The sequence below is a fragment of the Molothrus aeneus genome, chromosome 4 (genome assembly GCF_037042795.1).
Source record: "Molothrus aeneus isolate 106 chromosome 4, BPBGC_Maene_1.0, whole genome shotgun sequence".
In the NCBI taxonomy this organism is placed as follows: Eukaryota; Metazoa; Chordata; class Aves; order Passeriformes; family Icteridae; genus Molothrus; species Molothrus aeneus.
This window is the reverse complement of record NC_089649.1, coordinates 58,479,848-58,493,046: the sequence shown is the minus strand read 5'-3', so window position 1 is coordinate 58,493,046 and position 13,199 is coordinate 58,479,848. Positions and strand designations below refer to the sequence as shown.

The 13,199-nt window shown below is 36.6% G+C and overlaps 1 protein-coding gene across 8 annotated transcripts in view; it reads right to left on the bottom strand.

Annotated features, from left to right (window-relative positions):
* PROM1 (prominin 1) overlaps positions 1 to 13,199 on the bottom strand; it is a 63,012-nt gene that overhangs the window by 5,394 nt on the left and 44,419 nt on the right. For 5 of the 8 annotated variants that reach the window (XR_010783523.1, XR_010783525.1, XM_066548601.1 and 2 more), the window contains 12 exons: positions 12,407 to 12,566; positions 9,961 to 10,113; positions 9,029 to 9,152; positions 8,509 to 8,612; positions 7,976 to 8,060; positions 6,984 to 7,130; positions 6,652 to 6,723; positions 4,285 to 4,377; positions 3,163 to 3,216; positions 1,669 to 1,749; positions 1,512 to 1,580; positions 886 to 978 (listed from right to left, as the gene is read on the bottom strand). Coding sequence is in view for 4 of the 8 variants with exons in the window: in XM_066548601.1 (XP_066404698.1) it covers positions 886 to 978; positions 1,512 to 1,580; positions 1,669 to 1,749; positions 3,163 to 3,216; positions 4,285 to 4,377; positions 6,652 to 6,723; positions 6,984 to 7,130; positions 7,976 to 8,060; positions 8,509 to 8,612; positions 9,029 to 9,152; positions 9,961 to 10,113; positions 12,407 to 12,566 (1,235 nt within the window). In the remaining 4 variants the exon portion in view is untranslated. Of the gene's footprint in view, positions 1 to 885; positions 979 to 1,511; positions 1,581 to 1,668; positions 1,750 to 3,162; positions 3,217 to 3,550; positions 3,569 to 4,284; positions 4,378 to 6,651; positions 6,724 to 6,983; positions 7,131 to 7,975; positions 8,061 to 8,508; positions 8,613 to 9,028; positions 9,153 to 9,960; positions 10,114 to 12,406; positions 12,567 to 13,199 lie in introns of all 8 variants that reach the window. The other 3 variants (XR_010783522.1, XR_010783524.1, XM_066548597.1) reach the window with 1 other exon arrangement.

Here is a 13,199-nt window from a genome sequence, read left to right as displayed (position 1 = left end):
CTCAGCTAATTTTTATTATCGGGGAAATCATGGTCCATCTCTCTCCAGAGGGGTAATGGCTCCACAAAAGAGAACAGAAGCTCTGTAATGTCTGAGCTAATCAATGAGTATAACATAGACTGGGAGGTTTTCATGGTTAAGCATTACCAAAATTAAACATTTCACAGTTGAGCATTATCAAGGCCAGAGCATGTTGGCTTGACTGATTAGATGTATTACTGGTAGTAATACATGTTTAGGATATATATATTATATACATATAATATTAGGATATACAGATTAGGATCTGATTAAAGTGCCATAAAGCTAAGTAGTTTAGGAGGCCTTTTAGGTACCTTCCAGGCACAAGGTGTCTTCTTTCCAAGTCCTTTTGGCAAGATGAAAAAGCCAGGATTTCCCTTCTATCTGCTACAAGTCATGCTCAATGTCTCCAACATGCAGAAATTAATCAAGATCTGTCTGCTACAAATCTAGTAATAAAAACTAATTCAGGTTTTCTAGATTTCAGGCAAGATACCTGAAAAAGTTTTCCCTTGCTATTTTCTACTTACTTCTTGCCCACACCTTACCCTTGTAAATTAGCAACGGTTCCAAATGAAGCATCCTATCTTTATGCTTTTCCATTTTCCATTTCAATGTGTTTCAGAAGCAATTAATTTTACAGAATTCTTGCTAATAGAAGCTTAAGTTTACTGAAAATCCAGAAAGTCCAGCACTGGTTTGTCTTTGGACTTGATCCAGATCAGAACATTCTCCTTGTATAACTTTTTGTGTGATACTTTATTATCTTACTTTGGAATAGTCGAGCCAGAATAATTAAACACAGATGTATGTTGAAAGAATTTTCCCCTTGATGCCCCATTCTGAGTAAAAAATGTTTCTTACCACAGAATCAGCTATATAGCTGCATAAAAAAATATCAACTGCTGTATCTATCACATTGGCAATAGGCTTGCATGCTGCTACTTCCATTGATATCTGAAAAAAAATTAAATTACAGTTTTAAATATCTAACAGAATAAAATAATCTCTAAAGTTTCTTAAGTTATAGCGTACTAAATTGTTATGTTTTACCCTATTGAAATTCAAAATAAATAACAGTAGGATACGCTATCAACTGAAAGTCTTTTAAACATCAGCTAACTTTCTCAAGGGCTGCAGCTGAAGAGAGAAAAATAAAACAAGATGCTAACAACATCAATTTGAACTATGCAGGGTCAGGTTGAGCAAAGTACTGGCAAAAATGGTAGATGATTTCAGGCTAGCCCTGAAAATGATACTGTTAAATTTTCACTTCATTCCAACCAACACAACTCATCATTTCCATTCTGTAATGCAACAAAACTATAGGAAACTGATTTTCCCATTCACAGTAAGTACAAATGTATTAAAACCTGAAACGATAAAACACACTATCAAAATAACATCATTATTATTGATTTTATTACTAATACTGTTTAGCTTTCTTATTTTTAAACACAGCTTCTCTCAATAAAGTAAATGCTCCTTACCGACTCCTTGACCCACTCAGTGTACTGCTCAAAGTAGCCAATTATGGTATCCATGTACTTTTTTGTCTCCTAGGACCAGATCAAAGAGAACAAAAGCAAATTAACCTCTATCTCTGTGACATCATAAATGAATATACTTTCATTAAATAGAGCTTACCTGGACAATAACTTGAGAAGCATTGTTATTTATGAGATCCTGGGCAGCATTAACAGCGCTAATGACATTTTTCACCTTAACCTGGACAGGAAGAGATGGTGTTTAATATAAACAAATCCCCTTCAGGCTGTTGCAATGGCTCTATGGCCACTGCCAGGAACCTACTCTCTTGACAAACCAGTGCCACTGTCTTGTCAAAACCTGACCAAAAAATGCAATTACAGACAGAACATGAGCCTGCCTAAGGATTCATGATCATCTCAATTTGCCTTGTTCTGGAAAAGGATGAGCCAGTGGTTATGATGTGGTATCTTTTCCTGGAACCTACATAACTAATTTAAATACTAGGATAGGTTTTATCTTCCACTCTCCTTCCTTAAATCAATGTCTGTATATACAGTACAGACACACAAAGAGCACAGGAAGAAAACAGTGGGCCATGTACCATCACAACAACTCTTGAAGACTGAAGTAGGATTCTGTACAGCCAGAATATACCTCTAATCAACTACCTGAAGGACTGAGATATTTTTTCACTCTCATAAATTCTCTCACAGAACACACACAAAGGACAGTGTGTGTTACAGAGCCTGAAAATGTAGAGATGTTTCTTAAATATACTTATACTTACTTATACTTAAATAAACATCATCCCTTTCTTATAAATACCTTACATCATGGCTTCTTCCCTCCTCACCCAGTTTCAAATGACAGATTCTAACAGATACCTAGCTGCTCTGCTGCTGTGGATGGGTGAAAACTGTAAAGAGAAGCACTAAAGTGGGTATGGCCCATAAAGCTGTTGAGGCTATGACTGTACTACTAGGATGGCTGTATTCTTGCTACCAGAGCCAAGGCAGGCTGGTGGCTGAAAGCTTTCCTTCCAGGAGAGCAATCATCCTGCTGCTCACTCTGGCAGAGTGAAGCCAGCTGGTCTCACTGTGGTGCAGGCACTACTGAGAGGTGAGCTGCCCTGGAAAAGCCTCTCTACAGATCCAGGATCTCAGAGCAAGGCTGGTGGTGCAGAAGCAGGAACATAACGAGTAAAAGCTAAAGAAACAGACCCCAGTGGGAGCTGGGCATGGAACAAAAGCTGGTTAAGGATGTGAATCACATAGCTCTCTTATGTCAGTTGTACTTTTGCATTGTGTTTTGTGGTTGTTCCCCCAGGTTTTTCTTTCGAGGATTCCAGAAAAGAAATCCCTACATTCTGAGGAAAACAAATAACACACTATACAGACTGGCACTGAAGCCTATTTCATCACCTGACAGTTCAGATTACAATGCATACTCCCAAAACAATCCCAATTTTTTTTTTTCCTTTACACAGGAGAGAGATCCAAATCCTTATTACTTCCTCATTGCATTACAATCTCTTGCAATACTGAAACAGCTAGAAATAGAAGAAAACTGTGATGAAAATATATGCCCCGCATATGCAGCAGAAAGATTTAAAACATAAAAACATTCCTGTTGCCATGAAGAAAAGCTTACCATAAGTTCAGATGATGTCCTCTTCAGTAACCTAATGCTCTGATTTAAAGTGCTCTATTGGAAAGGAGGGAAGAAAAAAGCTTCAAGTACTTATTACAGGTAAGAGCCCACCTGTTTTAACCTTATGTTCATGCTTTGATCTTCTACAGATTATTTTGTTATTAGTATTACATATCCCATTGTATACAACAGTAACAACAGCTGCATTAAAATGAATACATTGTGGGTTTAATCATTGAATCAGTACTTCACCAACACCAACTTCACCAACTGATTTAACTAAAGTTAGACGCAATAAATTAGGACTGGAGGGAAGATGGAACAGTTAAACTCAGACCCAAATGGTCAGAGAATTTTATATTGTGCAATTTCTGGAAAAAGCACTTACCCTAGCTTTAACATATTTCTTGACAGTCAGTTTTGTAAAAGAAAAAAGAGATGAGAATAATTAGGAGTTAATTAGGAAAGAACAGCATAGAATCAGCGTGGACCAGAAGATCTAGTATTTTTCTGTAAGTGATACACACAATATCAGATGTTACAATAAACTAAAAGTCTTCATGATATGTGGAAGAAAAAGCAACACCTAACATGCAGGAGAGTGACAGCTTGACACTTCACAAGACTGTGTCAAAATCAGGCAGAAGCAGCTCTTTTGCATCTTTCACAGCATCAATAAAAGACTTTGGCTCTACATACTACTCCCAGGAGTTTCCAATTCCAATACTGTTTGGCAATTGCTAACTCCAAGAAATAAAGTGTCAAAGTGATAATGGCTTTTATTACTGAAGACCACTGACAAGCAAAAAGGAAAACAAGTGATTATGGGGGTTTTAGGGTTAAGAGTTTTGTAAGGTTCTCCCCCGCTTCTTCTTCTATTCATATATAATCACAAATAGCTATAGAAAAAAGTGGGAAAAAGGCCATTATTTTAGACAGCATTATAAAACAGCAGCCTTTTAAGAAAAAAAAACTTACTAACTTATTAAACACATACTTTAGCCAGATTACACCTCACTGACACAACCTGTGCTTACAGAAGTCTAGCTTTCTAACCTCTTGAAGATATTTAGAGATTTGCATTTTCTACAAGTATGTTTCAGTATTGCTTTAATGATTTACCATAGCTTGCTCCAGTGGAACAACTTGCTGGTTATGAATCATTCGAATGTTGTTTGCATGTCCTTTTAAGGCGTTTTCCAGGGCTCCTTTTGGCTGCAAAAAATGCAATTATGCACTATTGTTCAATAATCTCAAAGCTTTCCAACAAAGCAAAAAACAATGAAAGTTACACATCCACTCCAGAACAGCTCATGCTAAAAATGGGGTATGACAAACTGAGTTCCTCAACACAAGGAGGGTGGAAAAAAAAAATAAATCACTGTATTAATAATTCAAACCTCAGCAACCAAACCAGATATACTACCTTGCTTATCTGGATATAACATTATCAAGACAGATTTAACTGAAGAGAATTTTCACATGATGCACTAAGTAATTTTAAATGCAGAAGAGTGAGTACATCTCCCTTGCACTCACCACAGACTTGACTGCAAGAACCCCACAGCACTGCACCCCAGCTGGGACAAGCATCTCCCAGTCATGGGTACTTGCTTTTGGTTTGGAAATGTGGACATCACCCTGAGGCACCCTCTGCTTTGACAGGGGCACAGAATTTAAAGTATTTTCAGCCAGTCACTTGGAAAGGCACCTGTGAAGGGTATTTCCTATTTTTGTGGCTCCTACCTTTCTTTCAGTCAGATGTGAGTTTCTGCTCTGATTTTCATGTCCAAATGCTTGTCTGGAGCTCATGCCCGTTACCAAATACTGTAAAATTTGGTTTTACTCTCAGATATAAATTTATTTTCCATTTCCTTTTGGTGGCAAAACCATTTGGTTCCCTGCATACACACTGCTAACTCCATTTTGGATGGGTAACAATGGCAGACCTCAGTCCCCAGAGATGTGTTTGCTTCCTGTGAAGTGTTCATGTGAGCACTCAGCTGGGTCACTGAGCAGTTTCAGGATGCTTCATCTCCTGTACTGAGTGAATTCATTTACCTAACACCACATATTAGTTCTGTTGCTTCCTCCTCCATACCCTGACCCCTTGGCTCAATCCAGGTTTTATTCCATTTGCTACTTTCAGTCTAAAAAGCTACGTTCAATTTTGTGTCAGGTGCCAAAAGATGCAAACTAGACACTCAAAGTCAATTAATTCCTTAAGTTTTTAGGGGTTTTTTGATTGGTTCTAAGAGCTATCACTAGTAACAAATTAAGAACATAAAATATTGGAAACCAGTACAATTTTTTAAAATAACCAAACTTTTATAATACATTGTATTATTGGAGTTTTGGCCTCTTTTTAAAAAACATCTCAGAGATTACACGAAATAGCAGCTAAAGGAAGAAATAAAAACATCCACTGTAACAGTGAACACATTTACTTATTTACACAATTCTTTCTTTTATATGAAGAAATTACTCTGTCTGATCTATTCTTAATTCTGATGCTTCCTTAAGACTCTTCTACAAAAAACAGTGAAAGCAACCTACCAGCACAATACGCTTTCCTTTATGGAACTATGTTTGAAGAACCTCAGCTCTCACTTAAACCCAGAGCTGTCTAACCTTGACATGAGTGTATGTATGTGTGGCAGGAAAACCCTTCACCCAACAAAAAAAACAGCAACAAGTATGACTGAATGATGCAAGACAGAGCAAACACACCAGAGCCTCCCCTAGTGCCATGCTCCTTGAGGAGGGGTGGATATCTGACATATTCCAAACAAGGTGGTCTCAACTCTGATCATCCCTCAGTGATCCAAGAAATTGCACATGTGCAACATAACTCTTCCTCCTGCACTGAAGTGCAGGAAATCTGTCTTGGGCTCATCCAAACCATGACCCTCATTCTGAAAAGTGAGTATGACCTGACGTGGACATGCATAACAAACAGATCAACTGAACAGTCACTGTCAACATGGATCTGTGCCACTTGCAGATTCATTTGTGGGCAATGTTGTAGCAATACCCTCTGACCATTGTCCTGCATTCAAAAGCCCTTCAGATAAGGCAGTTTCTTTTGTGCAATTGCCCTCCACAATGGAGCTCCAGTTCTCATTACAAACTGCCACAGTATTAATTTTGCATCTAACCAATTTTTCCTCCAACTGGGAATCTAAAATGTAATAGGAAATACTGAAATGAAGCATTCCCCTCACTGCTCAAGCAAAGAGTGGAATTTAAGAAAATACATTTACAAAGCATAAAAGAATACACAAAAATCAATAATTAGCAACATGTAAAATACAGCTCATAGGCAACACTGCTCTTCAATATTTTTCCTTACGTGACATTGCACCACGTGAGTAAATGTTTGAAGTACAAAAATTCTCCCATGTAAAGTTTACCTTGCTATGTATTTATACTTACTTGGTATATAAATTATATATTTTATGTGTTATTATATTGCTGAATTGGACTTACCAGCTGGTCTGCTCTCGCTTCTAAATCATTAGCAAATGACAGAAGATCAACCTTGGTAACACTTTTATTGATCTGAAACAAGATGTGAGCAGTAAGAAAAGGAGTATGGTGTTATTGTATTTACAGACAGTTTGCATTTAACTATATCACCTATTCTGTCTACTCTATTTTTTACTTTATTAACTTCTTAAGTGCTTTTTTCCTCAACTTGTATGAACTCCCAAAACATGGTGTTTCACACATAAGCAGACTTTGCTGTGTTGCCCACTGGTAAACAAACATTTTATTGTATGTCTTGTCCCAGTCATGTCTGTAGTTGAATACAGTCTCACCTCTGTCAAATATGCTGAAAAGTCTATCCCATCTATTCCTGAAGAGCTGAAATTCAGAAGATTCTCCTTCCCAATTTCATCCAGCAGAATGATTTTGCTGAGGTTTATCTGAATGTGTTCAATTTTAAGTGCTACATCTTCTGTATACTGAAAGAGAAACAAAAGAAAGTACAAAAGTAGTTTGCAACCAGAACATATTTTTTATAGCCCCCATCCAGAGTATCCTGTGCTTTTGCTGACTCCTCATTTTCATGAAGAAGCACACATTGATTTTTTGCTCACATCAGTTTAATTCAATGAAATTGAATAGAATCTACTAGGCCATGTTCTAACCTGCCTTTGTCTCTTTCATACCAACAGATTACTTGCCTTCCATTCTGTTTTAACTAACATCCCTCCAGGAAATGTTATCCTTTAAGAATGTTAAGTTCTACCCCTGAGCCTCAGTAAGGAAACCTAGAGAAGTCAGTATATCTCAGTTGTGGCCAGGACAGACACACTTTGCCACAAGACTGGATGAGACTCCTCTAAATACTATTTTACCCCAACTACTTCCAACCCAACCAGAATAATTCTTAGAACCAAGATATATATAATATCCTGGATCAACATAAACCTGACTGGAATCAGAGACTAACACACCCACACAGGTGTTTATATAAAAAGAAAACTGTCACTGAACACCATAAGCAGTCTTTGGAAGATAGACTTCAACCTTCCACACAAATTTCAAAATTAAACCAAACATTGTTATCAGCACATTAAAAAAAGCACATCAGAAAATCTTCCCTGGCCCACTGAGACTAGTAAAAAATATCTTTATTTGTAAATCAACTTCTTTCCTTCAGATTAGCTTGGGCAGCTCTTGCCTCCCTGTAGGATGTTCTGTTTGTAAAAACCAAAATCCCATAAAAAACCCAGACATGGTATATGGTGTTTCAAGAGTCAATATCCTTCAGAATCATGCACTCATTCAGAGTTTCTTTACTTACCATACTAATATTTAAAAGCTCATTGATATTAAACAGATGTTCTAGGTGAAGGGAAGTATAAATTCCTTTGTTTTCCTTGCAATCACTGAAAGAGTACAAATACACAGATCAGTCTAAAAACCACATTGAGGACCAAGTATTAACAGAATGATTAACAATGTCTTCTTATTCTAAGAAAATCAGCCCTTTAGAAAACAAAATACTGATTATATTTTTTGAAGCTCAGTCAGTAGGAGAAGTGATTAACAATTTCTGAAAGATACAAAGTATTTTATCAATTAGCTTGATTAATATTGTCATACAGTAGTATGCTGACTAATCTCTAGTAACTCGTACATAGGAAAAATGGGTTTTGCTTGAGAATCACTAGAATGTTTCTGGAATCACTAGAATGTTTCTGGAACACGTGCAATATTTTGATGTGCCCGAAATAGAAAGCATAAAAGATACCACAAAACCAGTATGTATAAATTGAATTAAATAAAAAGAAATTAAATATTAACTGAATTAAATCTTAATCATAACTCTAATACCTGTACACTTTCTCAAAAGTCAAGTTAACATTCGGATTTTTAAAGATGATGCCAGCAAGATAGTTTTTCCAGTGCTTATTTAGTAAGTAAGGTGTATCCAAAACCTAGAAGACAAAATTCAGTAATGTTACTATAATTCCAAGTTTCTTTATGTATTTATTCATATGTGGTCTTTTAACACATAATCACATCTAAGCATATCACCCACTAAGGAAAACACAAGCAAAACCAGTGAATTCAAACTCTTTGGAGTATAAAGTGAATATTAAAGCTCCCCATTACCAAGGAACAACTGAATCAGAAAAATCTGTCTCCAAAGGAAGACAAGCATGCAGTATTAACACTGCAAAGCAAATTAAACCAAGAAAGGATGAATGACTCTATTTGGTTTGTAAGGAGGAAGTAAAACCAGATCCAAATTCACTTGAAGTGTCCTATCAAAATTATATGCCCTACAGAACAAGGACAAGAACTCTGGGATTCATGGGGATTAATTGTTTAATAACATGAATAACCTCACCTTGAATAAATTTTTATCTTCAAAGGGCTCACAGACCAATTTTTCTACATTTCCACCCGTGACAAAAGTGAGCACCACTACAATCATCAGCACCCAGGAGAAAAGAAAACTGAATCCAACACCACTGAAAAAGAAGTTTAATAAGTTTTTGCTTTATAAGAATACATTGTGTATACATATATATATACATACTTGGGGCAACAGTGAAGCTAACACTTAGCACCTATAAAAGAAATATGAAACCTGATTGATGGTTGAAATAGTTCTGTTTTCCAAATATGTTCTTGCCCTCTGAAACATCTTAAATGTTTCAGCCCTGTAAAGTCTTCAGCTAAAATGCATTTGAAACCTAACATTAGCATTGAGCATGCAAACTGTTTTAAAAATTACATTTAAGGGAAAAAATACCATACAATTTTCCTTTTTAAATTCAACTCTCTTGTGCTCTCAAAAAAGTTTTAGACTTTCAGATGCAATCTTCTCCTGCACCCAGTAGAAATGACGTTAAACCATTCCTAGGCACTTTTCAACCTAAAACCTCCAGAAACACTCTCAGAAGGGCAAGTGTTTCTTGTCTCCTTACATGGCTTTTTTTGAAACTTTGAACAAATGTTCCAAGTTTACTAGAAAGTCATGAATTCCCTCAGTTTTTGCATTTTCCAAAGGGACTTGCACAGAAATTCACTGGCCACAGCACTTGCCTTATAATGGTAAATTCAGAGGTTTTATCCTTCAGCTGTGATCCTCAATGAAAGAAAAACTCCAAATCCCCAAGTCCCTCAATCTAAGTGTGTGAGATCAATATTTATTTCTATTCTCAGCACATGCACCTAAGTAACAAACCAAATTTTTTTCATATCTACATCTTTCAAAAACTCAACCAAACCAACTTTCTACCCTTACTTTCTTTTTCCCTGGTAAGTAAAACTTACGCCATAAGAAAGTTTCCTCCAGTGTTGGAGATACAGCCTCTGGTTGTTGGAGAAGCATGTTTATCATACCCACACGTGCCACACAGCAATCCAAGGTAGTAAAAGACCAGAATCAGGACCAACATGCAGCACAGAATGAGACAACCCAGCCACCTAAGGAATAAAAGATAAAGTTCTGTTGTCATCTTATTGTAGGGGTTCCATACTGTTATCTCCTTATCGCAAAAGTTTCAGACCTTGTTGGTGTTTCTCATAGGCAGCTCCTCAGAGCACTGCCTCTTTCTTCTTCACAAAGCAGCCAACTGACTCCAGCTCCCTTCTCAACCAGCCACCCCACTCTTTTATAGCACTCTTCTTCTCATTGGATACAGCTGTGGCCTGTTAAAAGTCAGGCCTGCTCCTAATCTTTGATAATTGGCACAGCTGCAACTCCTTACAGGTAAGATTACTTTTTACACTATCTTTATTTTCTTATATTCTATCCTTCTACAAAGTTTTTGGTTATTTTCACATGAAGAACACATTGGAGACCTTCAGGAGACATGATGCAATACTATATTTGCAAATGTCCCATTCATGATTCTGTTTGAGCAACCAGTGTCAGCAAAGATACACAGATTTGCTACACTAGCATGTATTTGGGGCCAGCCTGTTTTGACAGGCACTGGATTGCAGTCAGCTGCTACTGAAGGACTGGGGAACACAGCACAGGAACAAGGTGTTCCCCAGGTAATGCAGGTGAACTGGACTGAAGCGTCAAAGTGCTCCAAGTGGAGCAAACAATTACTCAAAGCAGATGTTCATCAGCAATTTATTAATGAATAAATGGAGAAATTTATGAATGTGGACTGGCCATTGGTCATGAAGTACATAGTTGCTCTTATTGTGAGGCTTACTAACAATTTTGCACACTGTGTTAGATTGTAGTTGTAAATAAATATATTTAAGGCTGTAAAAACCTAGGCTTTATGTTTCTGTCTGGACTGCTTTCAATGTATGGAACAGCTAATGGAACTTGACCAGGAGAAAAATCTTGGATAAGAAATGAACTTTCATTTTTATTAATTACATCACATAACAATTCTATGTGTCCAGGTATTTGGAGCATATCCATTTATTCACACATTACATATCTACCCTTTCATACTCTCCCAGTGCCCTCTGCACTTCTTTTTCCCTTCTGTTGTCACTTCTTCAGCTTTTATTTTTTAAGTTCCCTTTTCTCTTCCCTGTATTTTTGTAGAGAAAAATCTGTAGAAGAATTATTGCAATGAACATGCACAGCCAATAAAAAGAAAACTATGAATGCTGACAGGCATATTTATAAAAGGATACCTATTAAGAACTACAAATAATGCACCTGTAATTAAGAAAAGAATAGATAGAAAGTAATTTGGGCAGCTACAGGCTTATTGGTTTCATTTGTAATTGAAGTACTGTTAGGTTAGGTTTAACAAACCAGGTATTTAAGTGCCATATAGATGAGATCTATTCTCCTGTAGCAGAATAAAACAATATATTTGATTAAATGTAGTATGAGCTTCAATGAAACTATCAATAAATTTGTCAAATTAAGGCTCACCACAAAAGCTGTCAGATAAGAAATGGGCTAAAGCTAAGATTCTAAGCAAGGTTCTAAAAGTTCAGTTTTCTGTTCACTTTTATTTATCAATGCATTAAACCCAGCAACACACATTCTGTAGCATTGAAACCAATTATGGCACAAACACAGAAACAAATATTGATTAGAAAGTCAAGCAAAGTATCAAACAAAATGTAGGGAGAATTTAATGAGCTAAAATGGACAGAAATGGCTAAATCTGGACAAAGACAGATAGTATGAAAATGAAAAGTTTTACAAGTCAAAATATGAAGTTACTCAACTGTAAGAAACACAAAAGTCTCAAGAAGTATGTTTTTCTCAAGGTAAAATCAACCACAAAGACCACTAGGGACAAGCACAGGTGTGAAGCAGAATCCTTCCTACTCCTGCTCTGCAGTACAAAAGGTGCAGTAACAATGGATTGGCTCCAAGGCCTCTCTGGTCCTCTGCCCTCAGAATTCACTCATTCATTCCAACTCAATGGAAACAAGACCTAGATAAAAGGTCACCCTGGCATTATGAAATAATCAGTTCCTTTGGGAGTTGCGTCTTTGACATCCGCCTGTATCTATCCTTCCTGAAAAAGACCTGAAGGTCTACAGAGCAGAAACCACCTCTTGCTCTGTGGTGAAACAAGAGGTGGTTATTGATCCAGTTATTGATTATACAATCCAGTTATTGATTTTTGCTTTTATCAAAATGCCAGTACCAAACAACTGATTTATACATCTTTCTTTCACTGTGTTCATCATTACCCATTTACTTTCCTTTACAGAACATTAAAATAATACAAAGTATTAACAACAGCTAGCACTTCATTCCTGCCTTACTTTTTGCACATACCTGTAAAAATCATACTGCTCCACTAGTGGAAAATAATCTTGAACATATGCCTCACTCTGTGTAAGATGCACCATCAAATCTGCCAAAATCTTCTGAACAGGGAGCGCTCTTGTGAAGGTAGTAATATTTGAACCAATGGATTCCAGCACACTTTTGATGTCTAAAAGAACAAACATATTTCACTGTTACACATCCTTAGAGGAAATTCACATTCCATTTATGCATTATAAAATGTTATTAAGCCATTTGCCACATGAAACAAGCAAGCCATGAAGACAAGTGTGAGGAAAACACAAGCAGGCAACAGAAGCATAAAGCTTTGAAATAGCACAATGGCATTTCAAAATGCACACTTTGCTTTAGCATTCAGTTTAATGGTTCAAGATGCAGACATTGAGCCAGAGATCTTCCTCCTTCCTCTCATTATAATTAACGTGTCACTTTTTATCTAGCCAACCTAAATCTTGCTTTTCATGCAATATTGCAAATGTCAACACTGAGCAAGACAATTAGCCACCAAGTTTACAAAGGAGAAGAACAGAATCTATTTAAACTCCATGTCTTGGGAATACAACACTGTGACAGAAATTGGACTGCCTATATTGAGAATCTATACTAGTTATTTTCAATCTTATTAAAAGAGATTACTCAAATGAACTCATTCCAATTAGTTAGCAACACTCCTGAGGTAACAATCCATTAAGCCATTTTCCCCTCAGATTATGACCTAAGATGCTACCCTCTACTTACAGTTTAGATAGACACTATTTAGATATACAAAGACATGAATAAT